General features: G+C 40.5%; 1 protein-coding gene and 1 long non-coding RNA gene across 3 annotated transcripts in view; one reads left to right on the top strand and one right to left on the bottom strand.

The window, feature by feature from the left end:
• The window catches only part of LOC125464857 (bone morphogenetic protein 7-like), a 75,764-nt gene extending 58,328 nt beyond the window's left edge, over nt 1–17,436 (bottom strand). For both annotated transcript variants that reach the window (XM_048557704.2, XM_048557705.2), the window contains exon 1: nt 16,647–17,436. In XM_048557704.2, coding sequence (XP_048413661.2) covers nt 16,647–17,037 — 391 coding nt within the window. In that variant the 5' untranslated portion in view covers nt 17,038–17,436. The remainder of the gene's footprint in view (nt 1–16,646) is intronic.
• LOC125464858 (uncharacterized) lies at nt 16,664–23,143 on the top strand. Its single transcript, XR_007250108.2, has 3 exons — nt 16,664–16,853; nt 17,971–18,053; nt 22,987–23,143. It is a non-coding gene; the product is annotated as an uncharacterized LOC125464858 (long non-coding RNA).
• Nucleotides 23,144–26,585: the final 3,442 nt, after the last annotated feature.

The following is a 26,585-nucleotide window of genomic DNA, read 5'->3' as shown; positions in this document are numbered from 1 at the left end:
ATCTGAAATCCCTCTGATGTTGCACTCATTCTTGTGCTAGACTTGCAAATGGCTGGCTCATGATTTGCGCGAGAACGGCAGAAGTTTTAAGTGCTATCATTTGGCTGCTCTTGGGTGACCACTCTTTTTCCCTTTAAGAATCCTGAAGGCAGGTTGAGTATCATTATCCTAGAAGCCATTTTACTAAAAGCATCTCCACTTCCTATTTTGCCTCCTTTGAATGGAACCGAAGACCCTTTTAAATGTGCTGAAGAAGCACCAGCTTCAGTCATTTCTTTGAGTACTCAATAGTGCCAAATTGAATGGATACAATATGGACAGTGGATGGGATCTTATCATCTTTGAAAATACTCTTGTAATGGGAACAAATATGTGACCTAACCAAGAGTCTGTGTCGGCACCACACATGTATGATATTCCCCAGAGGTATCGACAATGAAGATTCTGCCTCTGTGATTATCTCTAGTTAATATGATGGGTGAGGGAACACAATAATTCTCATACCTTTCATTGGCAGTACTTGTTCTTGCCCTATCCAAGGTAGCTTTCTTGCATCTTTGCAAATTTATTTTTGGCAAGGCTTAACACCGAATCAGCCAACTGTAATTTCCTGAACAAAGCTTCTTGCTGTTCTGAGTAGTATTTCCAAGAGCCATTATAGTAGTATATCATTATGGTAAACTACACAATTAGGACCACTGATTGCAACTTGATTCATTATTCTCTAGAATGTTGCAGGAGCATTTCTTTTAGTCCAAATAGTATCACTCAGAATTGGAAAAGACTGAATGATGTGACAAAGGTCAGTTTTTATTTTGAGGTCAGTGTGTTAAAGGAACTTACCAACATTCCTTTAACAAGAAAACTGGCACTGCAAACACAAAATTTCAATTGAGGAATTAGGCAGCGTCTGACCTTTGTTACTGCATTGACCTTTCAGTGATCCCTGCAGAATCTGGTTAAAACATCAGGCCTAAGCCCTAAAACAAGTGGGGAATTCCAGATCCTTTGACGGGTTAAATTAGGCAGTTTTCAGACATTTGCTGGATTTCTGTTTCCACTTAGACTTGTTCGTCTGGACCTAAGCAAAAGGATGATGTTTGACAGGACAGGATTCTCCTACATACATGGATAAAGTCGTATACTCTGGATTGTCCCTACAGACTCTTAAATTCTGTCAGGAGGTTTGTTAGATATTTTTATTCTTCCATCTCTAAATAGGAAAGCATGGCATCCAACCTCCCTAACAGTTCATTCATTGAATCGCTGCAGTGTGGAAGCAGGCCATTCAGCCGATCAAAGAGCATCCCACCCAGACCCACCACCCTACTCTATTCCTGTAACCCTGCCTTTCCCATGGATAATCCACCCATTCTGCACATCCTTGGATACTATGGGCAATTTAGCATTGCTAATCCACCTAACTGCATACCTTTGAACTGACGGAGAAACCAGAGCACCTGGAGGAAAGCCACACAGACACGGGGAGAACGTGCAAACTCTACACAGACAGTTGACCAGGGTTGGAATCAAACCCAGGTCCCTGGCACTGTGGGGCAGCAGCTCTAATCACTGAGCGACCATGCCACCCATTAGCTAACAAGATGATAGGTGGTTAAGGACGGAAGGTTAGTTATGGACCTCCCTTTCTGGTTTACCTTGTAAGTGGAAATAAAATCAATATCTTATATTTGGGATTTGGCATGGTTTATAAACCTATTCTGTCATGGTTATTTGTTATTGTGTAAGGTGTTCTTGAACTACCTTGTAGGCTCCTCTGAGCCATTCTTGAAACCCGGGACATAGTCTAACATGCATAACACATCTTTCTGTCCTGCAATTAGTTTTAGAGGACATTAGTGTATGTCCATAAACTAACTCAAAAAGGACTAGAACCAGAATAAAAACAAAGTTGCTGGAAAAGCTCAGCAGGTTTGGCAGCATCTGTGAAGAAAAAAAGCAAAGTTAACGTTTCAGGTCCAGTGACCGTTCCTCACAACTGATGGTGGCTGGGAAAACGTCAGTGTATATGCAGAAAATAGGGAGGTGGGTGGGGTAGGGAGTAAACAATAGGATAGAGCCTGAAGAGAGAGAAAGACAGTTGGACAGACAAAGAAGTTGCTAACGATCAGGCTGGGAGGGTGAATAGTTGTTAGTGGGGACTGTTCGTGATGAACAAGAGGGGGTGTGTAGTGGTGGCTTTGTGGTAACAAGGCCTGGTGTGTTGGGTGGGGGGCTGGGACATGGGAGAGTTTAGGCCCTAAAATTATTGAACTCAATATTGAGTCCGGAGGGCTGTAGGGTCCCCAAGTGGAAAATGAGGTGTTGTTCCTCCAGCTTGCATTAGGCTTCACTGGAACACTGTATACACAATATATCATATTTAGCCATGTTGTATTTGCCGTATATTTACCCACCCATTCAACTTATTGGAATCAGCTTGAAGCTCTTTGCATCCTCCTCATAACTCCCAACTCGCATTGTGTTATCAACACACTTGGAAATTTGGTCTTCCCATCCAGGTCATTTTATAAATATTGTGAATAGTTGTATTCCATTAGTAACTCCCACTGTCACTCGTAAAAAACTGCCATTTCTTCCTATTCTCTGTTTCCTGTCTATGAATCAACTCTTGATCCATGCCAATATATTGCATAGATAGAGAATGTAATTAGGAAATACTAATGGTGTGATAAAAACTACAAGGCCCATGGGGGAAATTACTTATTAATCTCCCAATGGAGCTCTTTGAGTATGAGTTCCCTTGGTAACAGGCAATGGCCTGTCCAGCTGGAACTCATCACCTGAGCTGTTTTTATAATGTTGATCCATAGAAAAATTGTATAAAGTAGATCCAGATCGCCTTAAACTTAATCTGCACATAAATTATGCAATTGGAAATATGGGTGATTTATTGGTGGTGACTGAAAAGTGAAAAAAATAGGTGATTTGGTGATGGGAAAAAAGGGGCTTCTGGAAATAAAAGAGTAAAACTGACCTTAAGCTCCTGAGATGCTGCTTGGCCTGCTATGTTCATCCAGCTTCACACTTTGTTATCTTGGATTCTCCAGCATCTGCAGTTCCCATTATCTCTAAAACTGACTTAGGATGGGTCTGCAGAACAATCTGCCCTGGGCTGGGACTAGTCTTTGTATACCATAGGTAGAAGTACTATTTAACAGTAAATGATGTTCCTTTGCAGTCGGGCTTCCTGAGTCAGTACAATTGGTCATTGACAGATCACAACTTTGTCACGATCATTAAAGACAAATAATCAAAGTATCAAAATAGTAACTTTTTATTTTTTCTAAATGAGACATGTGTTGAAAACTAAATTCTTTATCCCAAAATGTTCCTATTAAGCTGAACACTTAAACAGGTTAAGAGGAAAATGAATAAGCACTAGAAGAAATTGTTCAAATTATTCAGTTAGAAATAATTCATTCTAGCTTCAATTTTCTTAGGAGGACAGTTAGATAGTGATATTATTTTAAAGTAATATTTCTCTTAAATATACTTAACACTGAAAAAGCACATTTTCTCTTTTACAACTCTGTTACAGGTTTGCCTAATATTAGTGCATACATTATACCTGAACTCAATCAAGTTTCTTTGAATGGCTCTGCAACTATAATCAAAGAGTCCAATGTTTCCGTCTCAAGGCCGTGCAAACAAAATAATATAATTCCAGAGTTAAATCTATCCTGACCCCAAACGTGTAAGATTTTCACTGAAAAATAGACTTCCTATTCTTTGGAATAATTGTGAATTGAGGTTAACTCCGGTGCAGTAATAAGCCCAATTAAAATAACATTCAAGGTCCATTGGAACACCTGGATATATCATAAAGTGAGGGAATGAATATTTAATTGGACTGAAAGAATGGATGTTCTCAATAAATTTAGCATTTACTGTGTAGAAACAGAGTCATACAGACATTTAAAACAGACTTGTCTGTGTTACACTTTAACACCTCAATTCTTTTCTCATGACATCATTTCTCTTTGTAGTTCCCATGCTAGCTGAAATGCCATCTCCCTCTTCACAGTGCCTGTTTGTCATTGTAAATGACAATCCTACCTTTAACCTCCATTTCTTTTCACATTCCTCAAAAATGCTGTTGTCACCAAAATCTGTGCCCAACTTTCATGTCAAACCAATACTTGAAAAATTGAAAATTTCCAATTTATGCTTCATCTGAAACAATTTTTACAACGTTAATTTTTGTTATATTCTTGGAAACAATGAACAGATTCAACAACTCATTACTGTTACCTTAATTTAAAATTTTTATCTGACTATCTTTTATGGCAAATTCTTCCCAAATATTTGGTTGAAAATGCGACTACTGTATTCTGAATATCAAAACCAATTCAAAGCTCAGCAGAGGAAGTGATTGTCTAACTATCACAGTGATTCTTTAAACGATTTTAAATCTATTTTAAAAGTAACCAGTTTAGAATGAATTTTATAACAGAAGATCTGATGCCCTTTGTGTGTATCTGATGTATTTTTGATGGTCCAGAATACAGCAATGTTTCAAAATCAGTAACATGCTTTGTCCACTGATTCATTGAAGTAAAAGCTTGACATTGGATGGTGCTTTTTCTGCGCAAGTTCCTAACACTTGTTATGAAGTTGTTTAGAGTAAACGTGAATTAGAAAGCAGGAAGCTGGAATTTGTTTGTAAAAAAAGTGATAAGGTAGAAGTGTGCATGGTGCCTTTAATAGGCAAAGTGCTTTTCTAGGATTAGAGGTGTATACAGAAAAAAATGTCTGTATGCAAGTGAAGAAGTACAACCAGTTCTAAAATTGAAACATGTATCAATTGGCTGTGTGATTGAAAACCTTAGCCTTGCTAATCAAATTTAACTCTAACAGTTTTGACAACCTCAGACCAACACTATTGTATGAAAATTGGTATGCCATCCAAGGTATATAATAACTGGGATTTTGAAAATCGGTTTGAGAGCGAACTGCCATTGGAGAAATAAGCATCTAGCTTTCACAAGAAATCGCTTTGCCCTCTACAAAAGCACCATCTATACATAAAAGGTATTATGGCACTTCTAGCTAAGAGTCCTCATGGAAGATTTCACAGAGAAGATATCCATGGCAGCTAGATCAGTGGAAGAAAGGTATTTGTGACTTGAGAACAGCAGAAAAAAGGCATGAGAGACTATGTTTTAATTTATTTTCTTATTACTTGAGTTTATATAAGTGGGACTTGTGTTTATTGGAACAGCATACCAGTAGAATTTAGTTCAGTTAAGGAATAGCTAATAGTTAAGGGGGAATTGTTTGGTTTGTTAGTAATTCTATTAATTTGTTCACTGCTAGGGTTAAATAAATATTGTTATGTGTTCCTTATAAAGTGAGTATCAGAGATTTTCTTCCAATTAACTACTCTTTTTAACAGATTATAATGGTTAGGCATGCTTCTCTGGGTGTTTCAGGTTTAAGTATTAGAAAGGAACCTCCACTCCTGCCATAACAAACTGGGGGCTTGTGTTTAGATTTACTTATCAGAGGGGCTTGAACTCCTCTCCATAACATAATGAACAAGTTATGCTTTTTTTTAAAAACAGAAACTTGCAGCTTGGGAGTCAGCCTTCCCACACTGGATGTACTAATTGGATTCACAGTATCCAGATCACTCCAGGATTCCTCATGGCTACCTGCCTCCACTTCACCTGAGGCATCACACTCTGATACTTCAGGTTCCATATTACCACTGAGCGAGCTGCTTCTCTCCCATATCATCCACCTGACTTTTAGCCTCAAGCAATTTCCCTCTGAACTGTTTCCTAAAGACGCCCTCCAGCTACTGGCTCATCAACATAGCTGTCCAGCTCATGGTGACTCTGTGGGATTAAGTGACCCAAAGATTTTGTATCCTACTCCAACCCCTGATATGCCAATTTCATAGGAAAATCTTTGCATTAATTGGAAGACCAGCGCTGACAGCTTTATGATCTTCAATGTTTTTCTTCTCAGCATTTTTCTTTCGGTTATCTTGGATGTCATCTCAAATGCCTGATTTAGCGTGTTGAGATGCCCAGCTATCCCTTCATTCATGCGGAATTGGGGTTGGAACGTTGCCTTTGACTTGGGGCGTGGGGATAGTGTCTGCCACAGCCTCCCCCAACTGGGCAGAAGTTGGGCCCCTCCCGTGGTCAGTCTTCCAACTAAGGGCATCAGCACTTGGATTGCTTTTGCCCAGTAGTAGCTGATCTGGAATCGAAGTAAGCAAGCTTGGTGCCATGTTGGGTTTTTGTTGTTTCAAGGCACTTATATTTGAAAGTAGCTGAGAGGGTTATTGTCTGTAAATGCTTCAAACTTTCCAATGATCAGAGTGTCTCTGAACTTTTGACAAATTCAAATCTCATACTGGAGTCATTCTGCATAATTCTCTCCTTTGGCTTGAAGCTCCAACTGGTGTAAATGATAACCTGTCTTTTTTGCCCTTGACTGTGTGATAATACTGCTCCTAGGCCAAGGACACTGACAGGGGTTGCCAGTATGAAAGGGAGTTGATGATGCAACAAATTTCCGTTTGAGGGGTACATGCTAGGGTCTAACTCCGTGTAAAACCCGTGGAGTATCACACCTTGGACATCTTTTCCCACTGGTTTCTTCAACGATATTTGATTTGCTCAGTTAGTTGTGGGGTTTGGGGAAGCTAACAGTGCATAGACTTACAAAACCTCCTTTAGTAATCAGCCTGATCAAGAAACCCAGGCAGCTCCCTCTCTGTCTTGGGCTGGGGCCACTTCTACTCTTTCAAACTGAAAGTAATGCTGCTAGGGACCATTTCAATAGTGCTTGGATTTTTCCATTTTCCAGCCTTCACTGGTAACGAGGTGCTGCAGGAACTATATCCTTGTTGAGGTCACTTCTCTATGACTTTCAAATTAAACTATGACAAGTTGACCAAGATGCATCTCGTCTTTCAAAGGTCTCCTCAAATGTCGACAGAAGCTGAGTATAGTGTTGAGATAAACAAGGAAGGAGCTGAAAATTAAGGGTGCTAAATGCTTTTCCAACACACACACAAAGGTGGTAGACATATTGTAGAGCTTAAATGGCACTTCTGTGCATTCATAAAGTCAGCCATGCCCATTTGGAATATTGTCTTTTCATTGTCCAGTTCAGTGAAGGATAGCAGATTGTAATCAAGGTCAAATCAAGGCTACAGAAATACATGAGATAACAAGGTGTAGAGTTGGGTGAGCACAGCAGGCCAAGCAGCATCAGAGGAGCAGGAAGACTGATGTTTTGGGAGCTCCTACTTGGTGTAATTCAGGGAGTCAAACTCTTCACTGCAGGGAAGAAATGATATGGGTCAGAAGAAGGGTCTAGGCCCGAAACATCAGCTTTCCCGCTCCCCTGATGCTGCTTGGCCTGCTGTGTTCATCCAGCTCTACACCTTGTTATCTCAGATTCTCCAGCATCTGCAGTTCCTGCTATCTCATCTATAGGAATACATAGCCCCTTTCAGAAATTATAATGCTTCCTCAAAGATGCTTACCCCTCGACCTAGGACTGAGAGTCTTTATGTTGAATGCCCAATAGTTACTACAGATTCTCAGTTTCTCATCTTTCATCTTCATGATGACAATAGAGGACGTGTACAGATTTTATGACGGTTGAGGTTGGTTCGCTCGCCGAGCTGGTTTCTTGTGTTGCAGCCGTTTCGTTACCATGCTGGGTAACATCGTCAGTGCAACCTCCAGTGAAGCGTCTGTGTGTTTTCCAGCCTGTAGAATCGTGATGTGTTGGTTCCTTCGGGTTTCATTCTTAAGAAGTCTGCATCTCAGGTGGGAAAACACACCGATGCTTCATCAGAGGCTGCACTGAGGATGTTACCCAGCATGGTAACGAAATGTCTGCAACACAAGAACCCAGCTCAGCGAACCAGACAACCTTAATGCCCACAATCTGAGCTATAAATCCACTCCAAAACTTTAGATTTTATGACTCTCAGGTGGATCTAAGCTCCAAAATTTCTGCAGATAGTCCCAGACCTCTGATCAGTGATGATTGGGACCTGGTGGTAAGGAATGATCTTTGGTCACAATCCAATGGCTATCCAATGGTGAGAGTAGATATGAACTGCATTCTCGGATTCATCAATGCCCATCTTTGAAGTGAGTTTGCAGACGTCTCCTCTGGTAGGTCCACTGTTCATGATAATGGCAGGTTTAGGGACACTTAGAGAAGTTCTCAGTTGGAGATAAATACCTTTGTTGCTGACATTGGCAATTTGCACAAGTACTTCATCATTTTCTTCCCACAGTGAAGAGTTTGACTCCCATAATTACACCAAGTGGGAGCTCTGCTACACGTGATGTATGATGCTTTAGCAAGTCCTGATATTGACTACTTGGATAAAGCTGCCATAAGCCTTCTAGAACAGTAATGGTATGGACAGGTAAAATAAAATCATGATGCTCTGCTTCTCAAATCATTCAGGGGTGCCACACATAGTGAGTGTGCACAGCAAGATCAACATCTAGTTTTATGCTGAAACAAGTTTGCAATCTCATGCCTCTCCATCACCCAGACTGTCTAATTCTGCTTCCCTAACATTGCATTCATCTGTCCTACCCTAACAGCTGATACAGCCCTCATTAATGTCTTTGTCAGTAAGAGTGGCAAGGGGAGGAACTTAGGAATAGAAGTAGACCATTCAACACCTCAAGGCTGATCTGTGGCATGACTCCAGTGTCTGCCTTGGGCCCACATCCCCTGATACCCTTACTTAATAAAAATTTGTCTATTTCAGACTCAAATTTAACAACTGAATTAGCATCAACTGCTGTTTGAGGAAGAGTGCTCTAAACATCCTCTCTCTTTGCATGTAGAAATGCTTTTCAACATTTCTGCTTAATGGCCTGGCTCTAATTCCTTAGACCATGCCTCCTGGTTCTAGAATCTTCAGCCAGTGGAAACAGTTGATCTGCGCTCCGGTTTCCTCCCACAGTCCAAAGATGTGCAGGCTAGGTGGATCGGCCATGCTAAATTGCCCATGGTGTTCAGGGGTGTGTGGGTTATAGGGGGATGGGTCTGGGTGGGATGCTTTAAGGGGCGGTGTGGACTTGTTGGGCTGAAGGGCCTGTTTCCACACTGTAGGGAATCTAATCTAATCTCATCTAATCGAATCTAGTCTAATCTAATTTACCCTATGTTTCCCTGTTAATATCTTGAAAACCTTGATTAGATCACCCCTTAACCTTCTAAATTACAGAGAATAAAGGTTCTAATTTGTCTAATCTTTTCTCATAACGTAAACCATGGAATCGAGGTATCATCTTTACAAAACTGATAAGGTTCCCCATGGTAGGGTCATTCAGAAGGTCAGGAGGAATGGGATACAGGGGAACTTAGCTGTCTGGATACAGAATTGGCTGGCCAACAGAAGGCAGCGAGTGGTAGTAGAAGGAAAATATTCTGCCTGGAAGTCAGTGGTGAGTGGTGTCCCACAGGGCTCTGTCCTTGGGCCTCTACTGTTTGTAATTTTTATTAATGACTTGGATGAGGGGATTGAAGGATGGGTCAGCAAGTTTGCAGACGACACAAAGGTTGGAGGTGTCGTTGACAGTATAGAGGGCTGTTGTAGGCTGCAGCGGGACATTGACAGGATGCAGAGATGGGCTGAGAGGTGGCAGATGGAGTTCAACCTGGATAAATGCGAGGTGATGCATTTTGGAAGGTCGAATTTGAAAGCTGAGTACAGGATTAAGGATAGGATTCTTGGCAGTGTGGAGGAACAGAGGGATCTTGGTGTGCAGATACATAGATCCCTTAAAATGGCCACCCAAGTGGACAGGGTTGTTAAGAAAGCATATAGTATTTTGGCTTTAATTAACAGGGGGATTGAGTTTAAGAGTCGTGAGATCTTGTTGCAGCTCTATAAAATTTTGGTTAGACCGCACTTGGAATACTGTGTCCAGTTCTGGTCGCCCTATTATAGGAAAGATGTGGATGCTTTGGAGAGGGTTCAGAGGAGGTTTACCAGGATGCTGCCTGGACTGGAGGGCTTACCTTATGAAGAGAGGTTGACTGAGCTCGGACTTTTTTCATTGGAGAAAAGGAGGAGGAGAGGGGACCTAATTGAGGTATACAAGATAATGAGAGGCATAGATAGAGTTGATAGCCAGAGACTATTTCCCAGGGCAGAAATGGCTAACACGAGGGGTCATAGTTTTAAGCTAGTTGGAGGAAAGTATAGAGGGGATGTCAGAGGCGGGTTCTTTACACAGAGAGTTGTGAGAGCATGGAAAGCGTTGCCAGCAGCAGTTGTGGAAGCAAGGTCATTGGGGTCATTTAAGAGACTGCTGGACATGCATATGGTCACAGAAATTTGAGGTTGCATACATGAGGATCAATGGTCGGCACAACATCGTGGGCTGAAGGGCCTGTTCTGTGCTGTACTGTTCCATGTTCTATGTTCTAAAACTCTGTCAAACTGCCTCCAGTGCTAAAACATCCTTCCTGAGGTGCGGTGTCCAGATCTGCTCATAGTACTCTAAGTGGAGTCTACAAAGAATTTTGTATCACTGCAGCATGATTTCTGCTACTCTATACTCCTGCAATTTAGTCATGAAGGCCAGGATTTCATTAGCCTTTTTGACTTTTTTCTGCACCAGCGCAAGACATTTTAAAAGAGTTATGCATCTGAATTCTCAAGTCTCATTGCAATCCAAAGTATTTAACTTTGTGTCTTCTAAAAAATACCCTGACCTAACCATTTTTGGTCCAAAATGAATAACCTCACACTTGCTTATGTTAAGATTCATCTGCGACAGTCTTGTCCATTCACCTAATCTATCAATATCTTGTTGTCATTTTATGTTGTTGACAACACTATCAACAATGCTGCCCAGTTTTGTGTCGCCAGCAAATTTGGATATTTGACTTTTTTCACCATTATCCATGTTGTTTATGAACATTGTGAATAATTGAGGCCCCAACACAGATCCCTGTGGGACACTGGTCATGTCCTGCCAATTTGAGTACATACCCATTATTTCAATTCTGTTACCTGCTATTCAACCAATTGTCTAAACAAAATCAACAATTTTTCCTCAATTCCATGGGCTTCCACCTTAGGTAACAGTCTCTTGTGTGGAACCTTATCAAAAGCCTTCTGGAAGTCCATATAAAGCAACATCCATTGGCTTACCTCTGTGCACCACCCTAGTCACCTCTTCAAAAACAACTTTGAGTTTGTTAGGCATGATTTATCTTTCATGAATCAATGCTGAATCTCCCTGACTAACAGATATCTTTGAGGTGTTCAGCTACCCTATTCTAGACTGCAACAATTTCACCACCACAGATGTTAAGTTAACTAGTCTGTGATTTCTTTGTTTTCCCTCTGTCACCCTTCTTAAAGAGCTGAGTGATATGAGAAATTTCCAATCCGGAAGTGCAACTCCTGAAGGGAACTCCGAAAGATTTTATTTAAGGTATTAGTAATGTGCTCAGCTTACTGTTTTAATAGAAGTAGATGGAAACAATCAGGTCCTGGGGATTTGTCACCATTCAGTTGTATTAATTTCCCCATTTTTGATGATTTACTGAAGGTAATTTTATTTAGAGCCTACCCCGATCCTCTGTCAATTTCTTTGGAACTTTTGGCAAGCTATCCTCCTTTTCTTTATTCAAAACTGAAGCAAATTAGTTGTTCAGGATGTCTGCCAGTTCCCCATTATCATTTGCAGTTTCCCTATTGTCGGACTTCAGAGGACCAGTCATACAATTACTTAGCTACCTTCCCTTAATAACTATAAAGTATTGATAATGAGGAAATAAATAGAGTTAGGAGACACGTATTTCTACAACTAATTATTTAACATCCAAAACATTAAAAGAAATAGGTGAAGAAATTGTAGCTACCTTAGTCAGAATCTTCTGTCTGAAGATTTTTCGACTAAACCTCATGTTCAGGTCTCACTGATAGAATTGGATTTTCTGAGCCATCAGCATTGTAATGAGGTGAGTGTGTATCATTATTGGTTATAAGGACATCTAGAAGATATCTGATGAGATGTCACACATAGAATGAAATTCAGAAGCACATTTTCTCAAAGAGACGAGTGCAAATTTGGAATTTGCTCTCTCAGACTTCTGTGGATGCAGAGATTATTTCCATTTCCAAGACTGAGATCAATGGGTTATTTAGGTAAGAAATCAAGAACTATGAAAGAAACGTGGATAAATGGTGTCAAGGGGCAGCTTGGTTGAGATCAACTGAAATGATAGAAGGGGTAGGATAGCTTATTGCTGGACTTATGGAACCTCCTGACTTAGTTACTCAAATTCTCTCCAGACCAGCGTACCTCATCCTCCATTAGCTTCAGCTCTATCATTCCTGTATCATACCTGACCTCAGTCATCACATCTGGCTGTCAATCTACATTGGTTCTCAAATCCCCAAAACATCAAATCTATAGCTCTCATTCTTGCATGGAAGTCACTTTGACTTGCCCTTCCCTAACTTTGTAACCTCTGACAGAACTATAATCCTCCAAGAACTCTACATTCTTCCAACATTGACTTCTTGGGCTTCTGTAAATTTCTATTCCCCACCATTAGCTTCTGTTCCTTCAGGCCTGAAGCTTTCACATTTCCTCCTATTATGTCCACTCTTTTCCGTTAAAAGCTTCCTTAATACACACCTCTTTCAGTTAACCTTCCATGCCTCCTCCTTTAACTGGTAAGGGCATTTGTCTGATTATGCTTCTGCAATGTCTTTCTGCATTAAATGTAGAATATCAATCCCAGTTATTGGCCCAAAATTTGTGTCAAAATAATGATGAGGCCATTAAGGCCGGCAATTATTTTTATCTCTGTGGTACAGCAACTTCAGACAGGTCAGTTATAGGGTTAACTTTGAAGATCAAAGAAGTATTATCTGAATTATGTCTGTCTGTCTTTAGTTTTGCAAAAAGGTACTTTGCTATTTAATTGACTATTAAATTCCATTGAATTTCATGAAGTTGTCTTATTGTATGGTAGACATGGACTAAAATTTGAGATAGTACATAAGTTTAAAAAAATGAAATGATACTAAGTGTGAGTTACTACCTGTCAAACTGACTAGTTCTGAAAATCAACTATTACAAGTGTGGAGATCCAAAGATTCTGGTTTTAATTGGAATTTGAAAAGTGAGAGTTTAGGTTATTTTTTAAAAACTTCTTTCTCTTTTCCTTTTCTTTTCCAATCTTACTTTCCCTCTCTATTTCTGATCTTGTACCTGAAGTGATAATCAATTCACTCACTTTAGCTTACATTTCCATCTCTGACCATTCAATGTGGATTTCACAATCCTCCAATCTAATTAGTTCTGGAAATGCAGTTGCTTTCCTCCTTTACTCATAGGACCAGATTTTGCACCCCCCCCCTCACTGTGGTGCAATTAGCTTGAACTTTCAACAGGTTGTCGCACAGAAAAATCATTAGAAACTGTAAGGTATGAAGGAAAAGGTAAATCTAAAGGCAGCTGTCATCAAGTGCTCTGTGGCAGCTGCGTATGGCCCATTGATGTGCGCATCATGCTTATTTTAAAGATACAAAGGTGGAGAAGTGAAAGAACTTAAAACTGCCTTTGGAATTGGACATACTTTGGGGGAAATACAATTCATGCTCTAGAATTTCAGTATTTCCTGAAACTTTAAAAATAAAATCAATGATTGAATAATCAAGCCAAGTATACATTTTGTTTAATGAATTTAAGGAGACTATAAGTTCTCTCCATGTTCTTAGACAAAGAAATACATGGGATTGGATCTTATAGGGGCCTGAAGATGTGGCTAGAGCAAGAAATCTGGCAGAATTGCTGAAGATGTCTATCAAGGCCAATCTTAACATCAGGGGTAATTTGGTGCACTTCTTAACTATGTTCCGGATGTCTTGACAAGATTCTTTCCAGGCAGCAGTGAGTTATTTATTAAGAACAATTACTGCTTGTTTACAACCTTATTAGCTATAAAACTAATCTCATCAATATGCAGCTGACCATCTTTCCATTCGCTGCGAGTAATATAGATGTCAAGAATTCAGAGCAGACTCCTGGTGACTTCAGCTTACCTCGGTCCAAAAGAACCTCTATATTTTCCACTGGGCATCATCATTGCATGCTCCATAGGCACCTATACGTGCAGACCACATTCCTTGACATTTGACACTGGCATCTGATGTGCCAGCTAAGAATCCTCATGGCATATCGCTGATCCATGTATAGTATGCTTCTGTACTTCAATGCTGCAAGCTCAGGTTGAAATGGCAGCATCGTTGTAAAATTGCAGTAGGGACACTTTGTGCTGAAGGACACGTATCCAGCTCATGGACTGGAAAAGGCTGCATTTCAGGGCTGTTTGGTTACTTACTCAGTGAGCCTACCTGGATGGTCATAACATCCATGCCTTTCAAGCAGAGATGCCAGGTTCACAGTTCTGCTGGATTACCTTGTTGTTTATTGCAGAGGCAAAGGAAGCTTGTCATGGTTGTCCCTAGTCAAGTCAAGGGTGATAGTTTTCACTCAGAGGGTCCTGGTACAGTCAGTCTGGGGCAGCCTCCAGTGGCTTGGAGGCATACAGTCAGCTGGCCAGGGCAGTCTGAGTCAATATCTTCACCTCATAAGGCACAAGGAGATAAATGTTAAGTACCCCACCACCCATATCGACTCTATCTGCTCTATTGTGTTTTGTTTTCTTCCTAAAACGAGAAGGACACACATGAAAGCAGGAGGCACAGTTGTTATAGAGATAGCGGGAACTGCAGATGCTGGAGAATCTGAGATAACAAGGTGTAGAGCTGGATGAACACAGCAGGCCAAGCAGCACCATAGGAGCAGGAAAGACGATGTTTCGGGCCTAGACCCTTCTTCAGAAATGAGGGAGGGGAAGGAGATTCTGAAATTGTTAAGTTTGGTGCAGATATCCTGAGTACACAGGGTTAGTGACAATGGGGGTTTGGAGTGGGTGACAGTGAGTGAGGAAAGATGTTGCAGGCAATTCTGAGAGTGATAGAGCATGAACCTTGATGGGAGGTGGTTGCAGTACCAAAGATAGAGTGAGTGTGACACATCAGAGAGAAGATGGACAGGAACATTAATCTTCTTCCTACATTTTGGGCATTCCTTCAGGGAGAGGAGACTGCACTTACAACCTTGGACCAGGCCAGTTTGCTGTGGCTCCTTTGTTACTCCTGGGAGAAGAGGATGTTCTGCCTCTGCAAATCCCTGTCCAGCGGAACCTCTGGTCCCTGATCACAAAACAAGACGGCATTTTCTCTCTCTGCTATGGCTGGGGCAAACATGAGGAATCATGTAGGATAGCCCTGGATTGACAGTGTTTGTCTGGGTGCAAGCTGGCTCAAAGATGGCACCGCTGCCAGGGATATTGGTCCATTCTAGAATACCGCAGCAGTGGTGAGTTCTTCTAGGTACAGCAAATGGTAGAATGGTGCTAGAATCAGATGAGGGAGGCTGCATTGGCGTGGGGTGGCTAGTTAATGAGGTGCGTAAGGTGACATGTAGCGAGAAAATGTACAATGCCTCGTGGAGAGAAACTGTCCATGAAATCTGACAAAACTGACAGCTAAAAAACACAAGATTCAACCCATGGAAACTACAGAAGGCTATGTGCTGCACATTCATACTTCATGGTAGGGCAAGTGTTAAGTTGTGCTTGGATTTTATCATGTGTTGACAAAACCACAACCATTCAGATCCCCATCCCAAGTTAATTACAGGTACCCTGTGACTCCCACAATTTTTTCTTAAATTGGTAGTGAGCTCCATTGAGTTCTGAAGCAAACAATTATCATCTTATATTCATCCAACATTTACAACCTGATGTTACAGTGTCATTATATTAGGAATTAGTGGAAAGAACCTACTGTTGGTATTAAACCATGTGATTCCAATATGACACACTTAGGTAACCTGAAGGTTTCTTCCATAAAGAAATATGTGGAAATTCCAAAATAACAACTATAGTAATAAACATTTTCTAATCCAATAAAATAGGAATCACAAAATCTAATAAAATGAAAGCCAGCTACCCAGTCATAGTTAACAACTTAAAAGCTACATATTGTTGAAAAGAAACTAACACAATACTCTTCAGGACTATTGTTGACCTTTTTTTCGGAATATTTTATTATCTGCAAACCGATATATGACAATCCATCTGAAGTTAGCTGATACATGTGTACTTGAGGTCACTGTACAGATGGAAGCATTGAGTGTGAGAGGTACATCCACGCCTATACAACATCGCACAGCAAACATTTCTTCTACTCTGTATTGAATGAATTCAGAAAATCCTCACCAGGACAATAGTTCTGTGCTACCCTGCATTACTGTTAAGTTTGCAGTTAAACTGCAGCCGCTGTGAAACCAAAGCACTGAGATTACTTCCACTAACTGGCATCACATTTTCTAAAATGTAAAACACCATTAAATTGACTTCATTCTCAGATAACACTACAAATTACACACCAATGAGAAGCCAAACTTGGCAGTGTAAGTAGCCTACAACAAGTGTTAGCAGATGACCATGTCAGCATTCAATTAATTAAAAATGTGAACTGGACACATGTAATTCACAAGGTTTTTTCTTTTCAAACTTACCTACGTTGACAAAACTCATAACGGTATCTGCTTGACTGAGGAAGGTCTCTTCAAGAGGTCTCCGAGTGTTCTGGAACACATGAAAAGGCAATGAAGCTCCTTGCCACCTGTCTGACTCTTCATTGGCCACGGTGCGATAAAGGTCCAGCATGAAGACTGGAGCAGATGATGAGCGTTTGACAGAAAGCAAAGGTTTGGGACGCCGAGGTAAGCCCAGAATAGACAAGATCTCTTTCTGCATTTCTCGTCTCTCCCTGCTGTTTAGCCTCCGATGGATAAAGCTTGAATGAGACCGCTGTTTCACCAAGCTGCCATTGACCAAGTCCAGAAACAGTCCCAATAAGCAGATCAGAAGAAAAACTGTCTTGTCACCCCTCCGCATTCCAGCCATAACCAATAATTTTGTTTCTTTCAATTGATACTTTTTGTTTTAGATGGAAAATTTTAGTATTTTGAACCCTATCGAGAATTCTTCCGAAATGCTTCACAATCATGTAATTAGATATTAATATTCCTCAGATGAATTGTATCTGCTGCAAATAAATTACAGACATTGATAGAGGAGAAAAAAATTGCTAGAAACTTGGAAGAAGTGCTGCAACTTTAGTACAGTTTTTTGATAATCATGGCTAAAACTGTTCCTCGAACTTTAAATCCCTTCAGAAAATATGACAGCTGAATTCAGTTGCAGACTTACACTTTCAGTTCCTAAGCCTCCAGAGTCTGTATTTATCGAGTCTCAAGCTGCTGAAATGACTCAGGCTGATTCCCCAGGGTTTCCTACTATCTGACTGGTTTGGCTGTTGTAGGATGATAGGTACAACCCCAGGCCATTCAAACACCACAGCATCCGCATACTCCAGACTTGAGCCATACCATCTATATATAGACTAATCACAGCATATTCACAGAATCTTGAGGTTACACAGTGCCCAAATTCAAGCGTCCATGAAGCCTGTCATTTAAAATAAGCTTAACCCTTTCATTTGTTTTATTTTGTTTGTGCTCATTTTTCATTTTAAGGTAGTTAATTTCCAAATGTTTTTAAGTTGCGTTTGAATCTTGGGCTTGTTTGTAATTTGATTGTTTATTTTGCTTTATGAGTTCTATAAAATTCAAACTAAACTTCAACTGTTTCACAGCAGCTTCAGCTCAAGAGAACCTGTAGCTGAAAACATTAATCAAATGTTCAAAATTACAAGGTACTGAGGGAACTGTAAACATCAGTTACGGTTGCTCCAGAAACAGATTCTTTTGACCTAAATATCTAGTTGTACCAGTAAATAAGCTGGAACTTTTATATTTGTCCACCTCTATCTTACAGGATATTTTTCCGTACAAGTGCATTGCTGCCGTTCTTGATGGTTAACAGTGTACAAATGTTTGGGAAATGCAAAGTATTAAAAGGTAAGAAGGGTACTTCACATATCAGGGGAGACCAAGTACTTACGGCACAGGTTGGAAATAATTATTTGAAGCATTTCGTGATTAACAACAGCAAAGAGAAAACCCCTACATGTCAATGACAACATACACTCCCAGACACTGTTGAGATTAGGACTGAGATTGTTGATCAGACAGGATGGGTGAGGCAGACATCAGAAATCCACTGGGTAGTGGTTGACTGTCTCAGCTGCCAGCTCTGCTACAGATCTTCAATCATCCATCTCGAGTCAACTCCATCCACTTCAGGATCAAAATAAAGAAAATAATCAAATAGCTATGTGAAATAGTGTGTTGACGCAGGAGTTACTAGGAAAAAGACAACATATTAGTAACTAATCACTTGGAAGATGTAAACTGCAGAGGAAATTACACCATCATAATGTTGCAGAAGGCAGCAGTTTGGCCCATCATGCCTGCACTGACTCTCCAATGAGCGTTATGATTTTAAACCGTCCTCCTACCCTTTCCCCAAAATCCTGTGCATTAATTTTATTTCAATGATCATTTAATGTCTTCTTGAATGTTTAATTTGAACCTGCCTCCGTCTTATTTTCCAGCAGTGCATTCCAGACCCAAACTATTCACTGTGTGAAAAGTTCCTTCTTATATCACATTCATTTCTTTTGCAAACCATTTTAAATTTGTACCCTTTCATTCATGATCTGTTTATGAGCAGGAATAGTTTCTCCCTGTCTACTCTGTGCAGACCTTTCAGAAGTTTGAAAAGTTCAATCAAATCATAAATAAATTATCTCAACCTTTCTTTCATCCTTTAAAATGTTGTTGGAAAACCACTTTTTTGAGCAAGCTTTGGTCACCTGCTGTAAAACGTACTTATCAAGCTTGATGCTATTATTTGATAAAGCTTCTGTAAGTACCTTGGGGAGTTTATTATGTTAGGGCACTGTATAAATGCAAGTTGTTGCTGCTTGTGATCATCATAAAGGTAAAACTGATTGAAATGGCCACTTTGATAATATTTAAATGGAGCCTTTTTATTATGCTCAGCTTCCCCATTCCCAGCCCTATGGCCTCTTGCCATCCAGATTCTATCATTAAGGACATTGGAAGGCTACTCTTTCAGTTCAGTATCAGATCTAAATTCACACATAACACAGTGTGGAGCTAGAGGAACACAGCAGGCCAGGCAGTATCAGAGGAGCAGGACAGTTGACAATTTGAGTTGGGACCCTTCTTCAGAAATCCGGCCCAAAATGTTAACTTTCCTGCTCTTCTAATGCTGCCTGGCCTGCTGTGTTCCTCAAACTCCATACTGTGTTATCTCTGACTTCAGCATCAGCCGTTCTTGCTGTCTCTGAATTCGCACAGTTTTGTTTTAAATGCTAAAGAAATGAAGGAACAGGAACTTTGTAAAAAGACTTCAATTTTCAGACAAATCAAAATACATGGTAAACTGGAAATCTGACCTAAAAACAGAAAAATACTGGAAATACTCAATAGATCTGACAGCATCATATTCACAGAATCTTGAGGTTATGCAGCGCCCAAATTCAAGCGTCCACGAATCCCGTAGTTTAAAATAAGCTTAATCCTTTCATTTGTTTTATTTTGTTTGTGCTCACTTTTCATTTTAAGGTAGTTAATTTCCAAATATTTTTAAGTTGTTTTTGAATTTTGGGCTTGTTTATAATTTAAAAGAGAGTACATATCTGAATGGTTACATTTGTGATGAAAGGTCGTTGATTTGAAGCATAAATGTTCTCTCCACAAATGTTGCCAGACCTTGTGAGTAGTTACAACATTTTCTGTTTCTACATCAGTGTCTAGAATTCATTCTTCAAAGCCTTGGAAAGTGGAATCACTAAATATATTGCAACAGACTCAGAGCTCGTTACTATCACAGTTTCTGCCAAATACGCGGCTTGTTTACATCAAGTGTTTCTGTTGTTCCACTCAATTTTTCACTGGTGCACTGGGCCCATTTCAAAGCACAGAGTGGTGGGAAACATTGACTTTATTGAAATTACCATAAAACATTTTTTAAGACAATTTATTTCTGAAGCATAGGTGCATAAAACTGCCTTAAGGTGAAAATTGTACACCATACTTTACAATACAATTAAAGCTCGTGATTGGCCAGGAACTAGTTGAATATTTATTAAATATATTTGGTTTGCTGTTTCCCAACTTTTCTCCGTCCATCCCAATTAAACCGTGGAGAGGAAAATAAGATTTAGGCTTTTAGTGGATGACTGTAATGGGAGTAGGGAGGTAGATAGGAACTGTTGTATAAAGATCTGTATTGTTAAAAACTGTGGCTCTGTTATGAGTACCCATCAGTTTTCTTCTTCTTCACTAGTCGTCAGCAGGGAAATTGGATAGACATGATTAATGGTACAGTGTGGCATTATTATGTCCTTTGCCCCATGAGCAGCTGAAATAGACCACTGGTCGCGTGGTCTTTGACAATGTTCAGCTATCTCAGACAATCACCAATGAGTGATACTGGGACTCATGGTCAACTTCATAAGGGTCCTAATGTCTTGACCCCGATGGCCCTTAACTGTTCAGATTTACGTGACCACTGTTGGCAACAAGGCACAGTCAGGGAATGTCATCTTCATCAAACCAGCAACTAATCTCCAGACTGGGAACTGGTTTCATCAGCAAAATACTGATAAGACTTAAGGCCTTTGCTGGTGAGGCTCAGACCTTCACCTCTACTGCACACGACTTTCCTGAAAGCAGATAGGCTTTAATAAATTTCAGTCCCTTGTTTTGTTTCCTTCTATTATTATACTTTTGTTAATAAACTTTTACTTAATAGTTATACTTCACAGAAATTCATCATGTATGTGAAGTCTTTTAAGGTGTTTCATTAGACGTACGTGTGCTATATTTAAGCAATTGCTTCTGCTTCTTCAATTTTTGGAATGGCCAGATTACATTAAACAATTATACCCAATCCATCTGGAACAAAAGCTGTAGTCCTTGTTTCTATGGCTGGAATCTTCTGGCCCCTGAATGACATTGGCACTGGCAAGTTGGTTGGGAAAATATGGTGAAAGCAGAAAATATCCTGATATTAGGAAAACACAGTGTGGAGCGCCAGCATCAGCAGCTCTTACTATCTCTGAGTGACATTGAAACAAGTTCATTTTTCATCCAAGGTTTTTAAAAAATGTAATGAGAATCTCACCGAGAGCAGTAAGATTAACATCTTACTCTTATTTTCATTCGTGGGATGAGGGCATCACCAGCAAGGCCAACATTTATTGTCCATAGGCAAGGTAAGAGTCAACCACATTGCTGTGGGTCTGGAGTCACATGTAGGTCAGACCAGGTAAGGATGGCAGTTTCCTTCCCTAAAGGACATTAGTTAACCAGATGAGTTTTTCCTGATAACGAACAGTGGATTGATGGTCATCATCAGACCGTTAATTCCAGAGTTTTATTGAATTCAAATCTGCTACAGTGGGATTCAAACCCAGGACCCCAGAATATTTCCAATGCCTCTGAATTAACAGTCCAGTGAGTATACCACTAGGCTGTTGCCTTCCTTGGCTATCCTTGCTATTCTCCTATGTGGTGGTGGGAAACTAGATAGCAAAATTACCGACATGAAAGTCTAAGCAGGGGTATCTCATTGGTCCAGTTGTAATCTTTGACCAATCGAGGTCCTGATCATTAGACTCCAGTGAATAGTCCATGGTTAGTCCTACAGGTTCAGTGCAGCACTCTGGGGGTTCATGATGAGTCAGTCAGTCAGGGTGGTGATTCTAATTGCTAATTCTGGAGGAGTCTGTTCACTTAAAGTCAACGGGGTTATCAGAGGCCACTGCTGTGATAGAGATACTGGGAAATCAATTATGGGGATTACAGGCAGCATGCTGGGATACAGAGGAGGTTATGTGAAAAATCCTGAAACTAGGAAAACACAGTGTGGAGCTCCAGCATCAGCAGTTTTTAAAATTCAAGGCAGGTGGTGGATGGAAAAAGAGAGGGGAATGGGTACTGAGGGAAAGGGTGTCTGACGGGCGTTGTCACTCTTTGGGCAGGGTGAAGGCTGCGTGACAGTGTATAATTATGCTTTGCATTGCTAAGCTATATGCCTAGGGTTCGGAGGTAAAGTGTGGAGATCAGCAATTAGATAAACAAAAAGAGTTGGATGGGAACATGGGGATGATCAAAGCTAATGGGGTTGATTGGGAGGGCAAAGCAGGAAGGAACATGAATATTTGAGGATAGGTTACCTTGATTGACAAGCTAGGTATATGATTCTGTGAAGTGCTCCCTCCTCATGTGTGAGTCACACGCACCCAATCAAAATGATATATGGCTGCCAGACCCACAGAGTGTGGAGGACTTTTTTTTACCCCTTGCAGAGTAGTTTCAACTTGTGAATGATGTGAGACATTTTTAATTTTGTTTTTCAAAAAAGCTATGGGTTGAAATGAGAAAGAGCTGTTTTTAATCCAATGTTTGAAAAGGGGGATTGCAGTTTCTAAAAAGAAGTAACCCATACCAGGCATCATATAATCAACTGTTTGAACAGTCATTGAGTTTTGAGCTTCAGATGATCTGGTGCTGAGGGATTCTTCGTGGTACAACTTCTGTTGACAAAAAGTAGTTGATTGATAACTGGTCATTAGTCTATAAGCCAATGGCACAGCCTATTTTGCCTGCTAACTATGGTATGATCGGTTCTCAGCTAATAAACATCTAGCAGCTGGGAACAAATTATAAGGAAAGAGGTGTTCAGTTCTTGTCCAGCTTGTAAGTGGTGTCTCTGTTCTCCGCAGAGAAAATATAGTGTATACCCAAAAAAAGGGCTTGTCTTTCCTGCAAGTGTTATTGTAAACTGTGACTTTTAATTAATAGGTCAGAGACTTTTCATGAGTGAACTGGGCATCTTGTATCTTTTACTAACCAGGGTGTGCAACTAGAGAAAGATGACTGAAGCAACATATTGGCCAGGAAAACAATCTTAAGGATCATCTCAACAACAGGACCTGAGAACAAAGACTACTCAACTCTCTTTCCAAATATTTCCCTTCTATCCATAACCTATTTAATCTGATTGCTTGTCTGTGTGGAATAGAGAGTTTATAAGGGAATTACAGTTATAATTAGTAGTTTTTAAAATGCCACTGGTTTATAACTGTTTACCTGCAGACAGAGTCTAATTAAAATAAATAATGATTCATGTTCAGTGCTGAAACTTGGTCTGTACTGTTTATTAACTTGGATTTGAAAATTAGGTAAACTGGGGAACTTTGCATACGTTTTAAAAGTTTTTAATTTTTGTAATGATTCTGGGTGGAGCTGGGCTTGATTTCCAGCACACTACCACAATGAATTGTGATATGCTCTTCACTGGTCAATTGCATTAGACAAACACTCACATAGTACAGTTTAAAGATATCCGTTATCACATAATCCTGCATGACAATTTTACGTAAAAACCGAAAGAACTGAGCATGCTGTAAATCAGGAACAAAAACAAAAGTTACTGGAAAAGCTCAGCTGGTCTGGCAGCATCTGTGAAGAAAATATCGGAGTTAAAGTTTTGGGTCCGGCTCTGAGGAAGGGTCACTGGACCCGAAACATTAACTCTGACTTTTTTCTTTACAGATGCTGTCAGACCTGCTGAGCTTTTCCAGCAACTTCTGACAATCTCATGTGTTAGCTAACTATCTTGGCAGTGTCCTAGCCTTAACCAATCTTGACCATGTCATTCAGCATTATGAATTAATCTGAGTAATGATTGTGAAACAGAAGTAACTTAGGTGATCTGTAAAGATTCACCGAAGTTCCACAATTCTCAATATTTTGCCTGCTCAAGGTCCAGGAATTGCTCACCTCAAACCTTAGACTATAAGATGATCTCATTAATATCTTCTAAACAATGCTGCCTTTTTTTAGGCAAGGTGGGGATTGAGGATGCAGAGAGAAGTTCGTGTGTGTGTGTGTGTGTGTGTGTGTGTGTGTGTGTGTGTGTGTGTGTGTGTGTGTGTGTGTGTGTGTGTGTGTGTTTGTGTGTACAACATACTCCCAAATCAAGTTGGCAATGTGCAAGGTCCTTGTGGAGGCATTTCACTACTCTTCTTGCCAGAGACCTCAATGTCACAATGTTTTGAGGACATTGTCTCAATGCTCTTTCTGTGCGCTGTAATTGATGAACGATCACATTACTAAAAAGCTGCTTCATTTCCAATAATGCTCACAAAGGTGCATTTGGGCTCATTTAGTTGAGATAATCGGTCAATGCACTAGATCCTCACACAGAATTATATGATAACAGATGTCTTTACCCTATAAAATATGGATGCTGTTTTCATGCTATTGCCCCTTGGATTTAACCCTGACCCTAACCCTCACCTCATTCAGAAGTTGAGTCTGCACCCTCAGAGAGACAGAAAGAAACTGTCCTTTGTGGGTGGGGGAGCAGCTGTGTCTCACTTTAATGTGCGTACGGTGGTGAGAAGTGACCCAGGAGGATTCTAGGAGAGGTTGGCTTGCTCACTACAATGGAAAAGGGAATTGTGAAGGAGCCGATGTCAAAGAGAGGTCCAGGTAAGAAAATGTATTTGTGGCTTAGAAACAGGAGAACCTCAGAAGCGACCAGTGAAGATGACAAGAACTTTGGAAAGATTGTGATGAATGTGGCATATAAAATGTTGGAGGTTTTAGATCCACAAGACATCTAGGACAGTTACATCTGTGTGAAGTGTCAGAGGATAGCAGTCCTTGTGCAACATTTGGCTGATTTGGAGCAGTGGCTCTTCACTGTGCACATTCAACGAGGTGTGTACAGATGGCAGGTGAGTGGGTGACCATTTGCAGAAAGGAAAGGAGACAAGAGGTCCATAAAACCCATTTGTAGAGCTAACAGGTCTGAAATCTTAGGTGCCTATTTACTGAGCAACACAACTGAGTCAGGCATGGATGATTTGATTGAAAACCATGGTCCCTGAGGTTCCTGTGGGAAGAGACAGGAAGACTGTATGCAGATTAGAAAAATGGTAGTAGTGGGTGACTCAGTTGTTCAATTCATAGTCGAGTGTGGAGCTGAGATCATGGGTCCCATTTGTTATGTTGCCTCTAGGGTCCAAAGATTTAAGGACATAACAGAACTGTTGGATAAACTTCTGGAAAGGGATGGTGAAAAATCAGTGGTTTGGTTCATGTGGGAACCAACAACATAGGGAGGGGTGGCTTGAATGACTTGCAGGATTGGTTCCAGGAGTTGGGGAGCAGTTTGGAACACAGCATCTCCAGGGTAATAACCTCAGAAATACTATGTACAATGAGCTTTACCTTTTAGGAAAAAACGTATCAGTGAGATAGATTTTTGGGACAATTTTGGGAAAGGAGAAAGCTGTTCAGAGGAGATGGGCTTCATCTGGGCAGAAATGGAACTAATCTCCTGGCTAAGAGAGTATATAGTGTAGTGGGGGTGGATTTAAACTTGTAAGGTGGGGCAGACGTAGTCGTGGGGAGATTTGGAGAGATATGGTTGAATAATGGGCCTGGGCTTGGAGCTGCTAGTGAGATGAAAAAGAGAGCAAATGGGAAAAAGGAAGTGAGGGGAGGCTTGAGTTTTGACAGTGAACAAAGAAATGATCACCTTCTGATGGGCAAGAGAGGGAGGGCAGGATTAAATTGTATGTATGTAAATGCATGGAGCAGAGTGAAGATAATTCGAAGACTGGAAGGAGAAATTGCTCTGGGGTATATGACATTGCAGCATTGACAGAAATGTGACTCAAACCAGACAGGACTGGATATACTTAATATTCAAGGATAGGAACAGGATAGGTAAAAAGGAAGGAGATGTAGCAGTCTTGGTCAAAGATAATATCATATCCCTTGAATGAGATGCAGTTCCTGAATAGGATCTGTGTGGTTGCAGGTGAGAAATATGAAGGGAGTGGTGACTTTTTTCGGTGTTTATTATAGACCTTCAAATAGTGGGGAGGAAGTAGAAGAGAACATTTGTAGGCAGATTATGAAAATGTCCAGGATGGGTAGGAATGTGATAGTTGGTGATTTCAATTACCCTCAAGTAGACTGGTAAAAAAGGTACAGAGTGTGGAGATGCAAGGGGAACTTTCTGGAAAAGTACATTTCCAGTTCTAGCTAGAACTGTGCCAGATCTGGTCCGAGGAAGTGAGGCAGGTCAAGTGGAAAATGTCAGAGTGTGAGGGTGTAGTGTTTGTAACAAAGTCAGCCAGATGGACCTAACACAACAAGAGGGGTGTTAATCTGCTCCAATCAGGGAATCCTGGCTGACAGATAAGAACAAGGGTGTCAGACATCCTGCTTACTTTGAGAGCTGGCACTGAGGGAGCTGGATCAGTGTCAACAAAACTCTAAGTAAAGAGAGACTTGGTGGTGGGATACTGTCTTCTGTGGAGATATTTCAGGAGGAATTTGGGAAATAGCGATTATAATACAGTAAAGCTCAATGTTAAATTGGAAATTGATAAAAATGAAAATGATTAAGATCCTAAACTGGAAAAGGGCAGA

The sequence above is a fragment of the Stegostoma tigrinum genome, chromosome 24, assembly GCF_030684315.1.
Source record: "Stegostoma tigrinum isolate sSteTig4 chromosome 24, sSteTig4.hap1, whole genome shotgun sequence".
NCBI lineage: Eukaryota > Metazoa > Chordata > Chondrichthyes > Orectolobiformes > Stegostomatidae > Stegostoma > Stegostoma tigrinum.
This window is presented reverse-complemented; position numbering and strand designations above follow the sequence as displayed.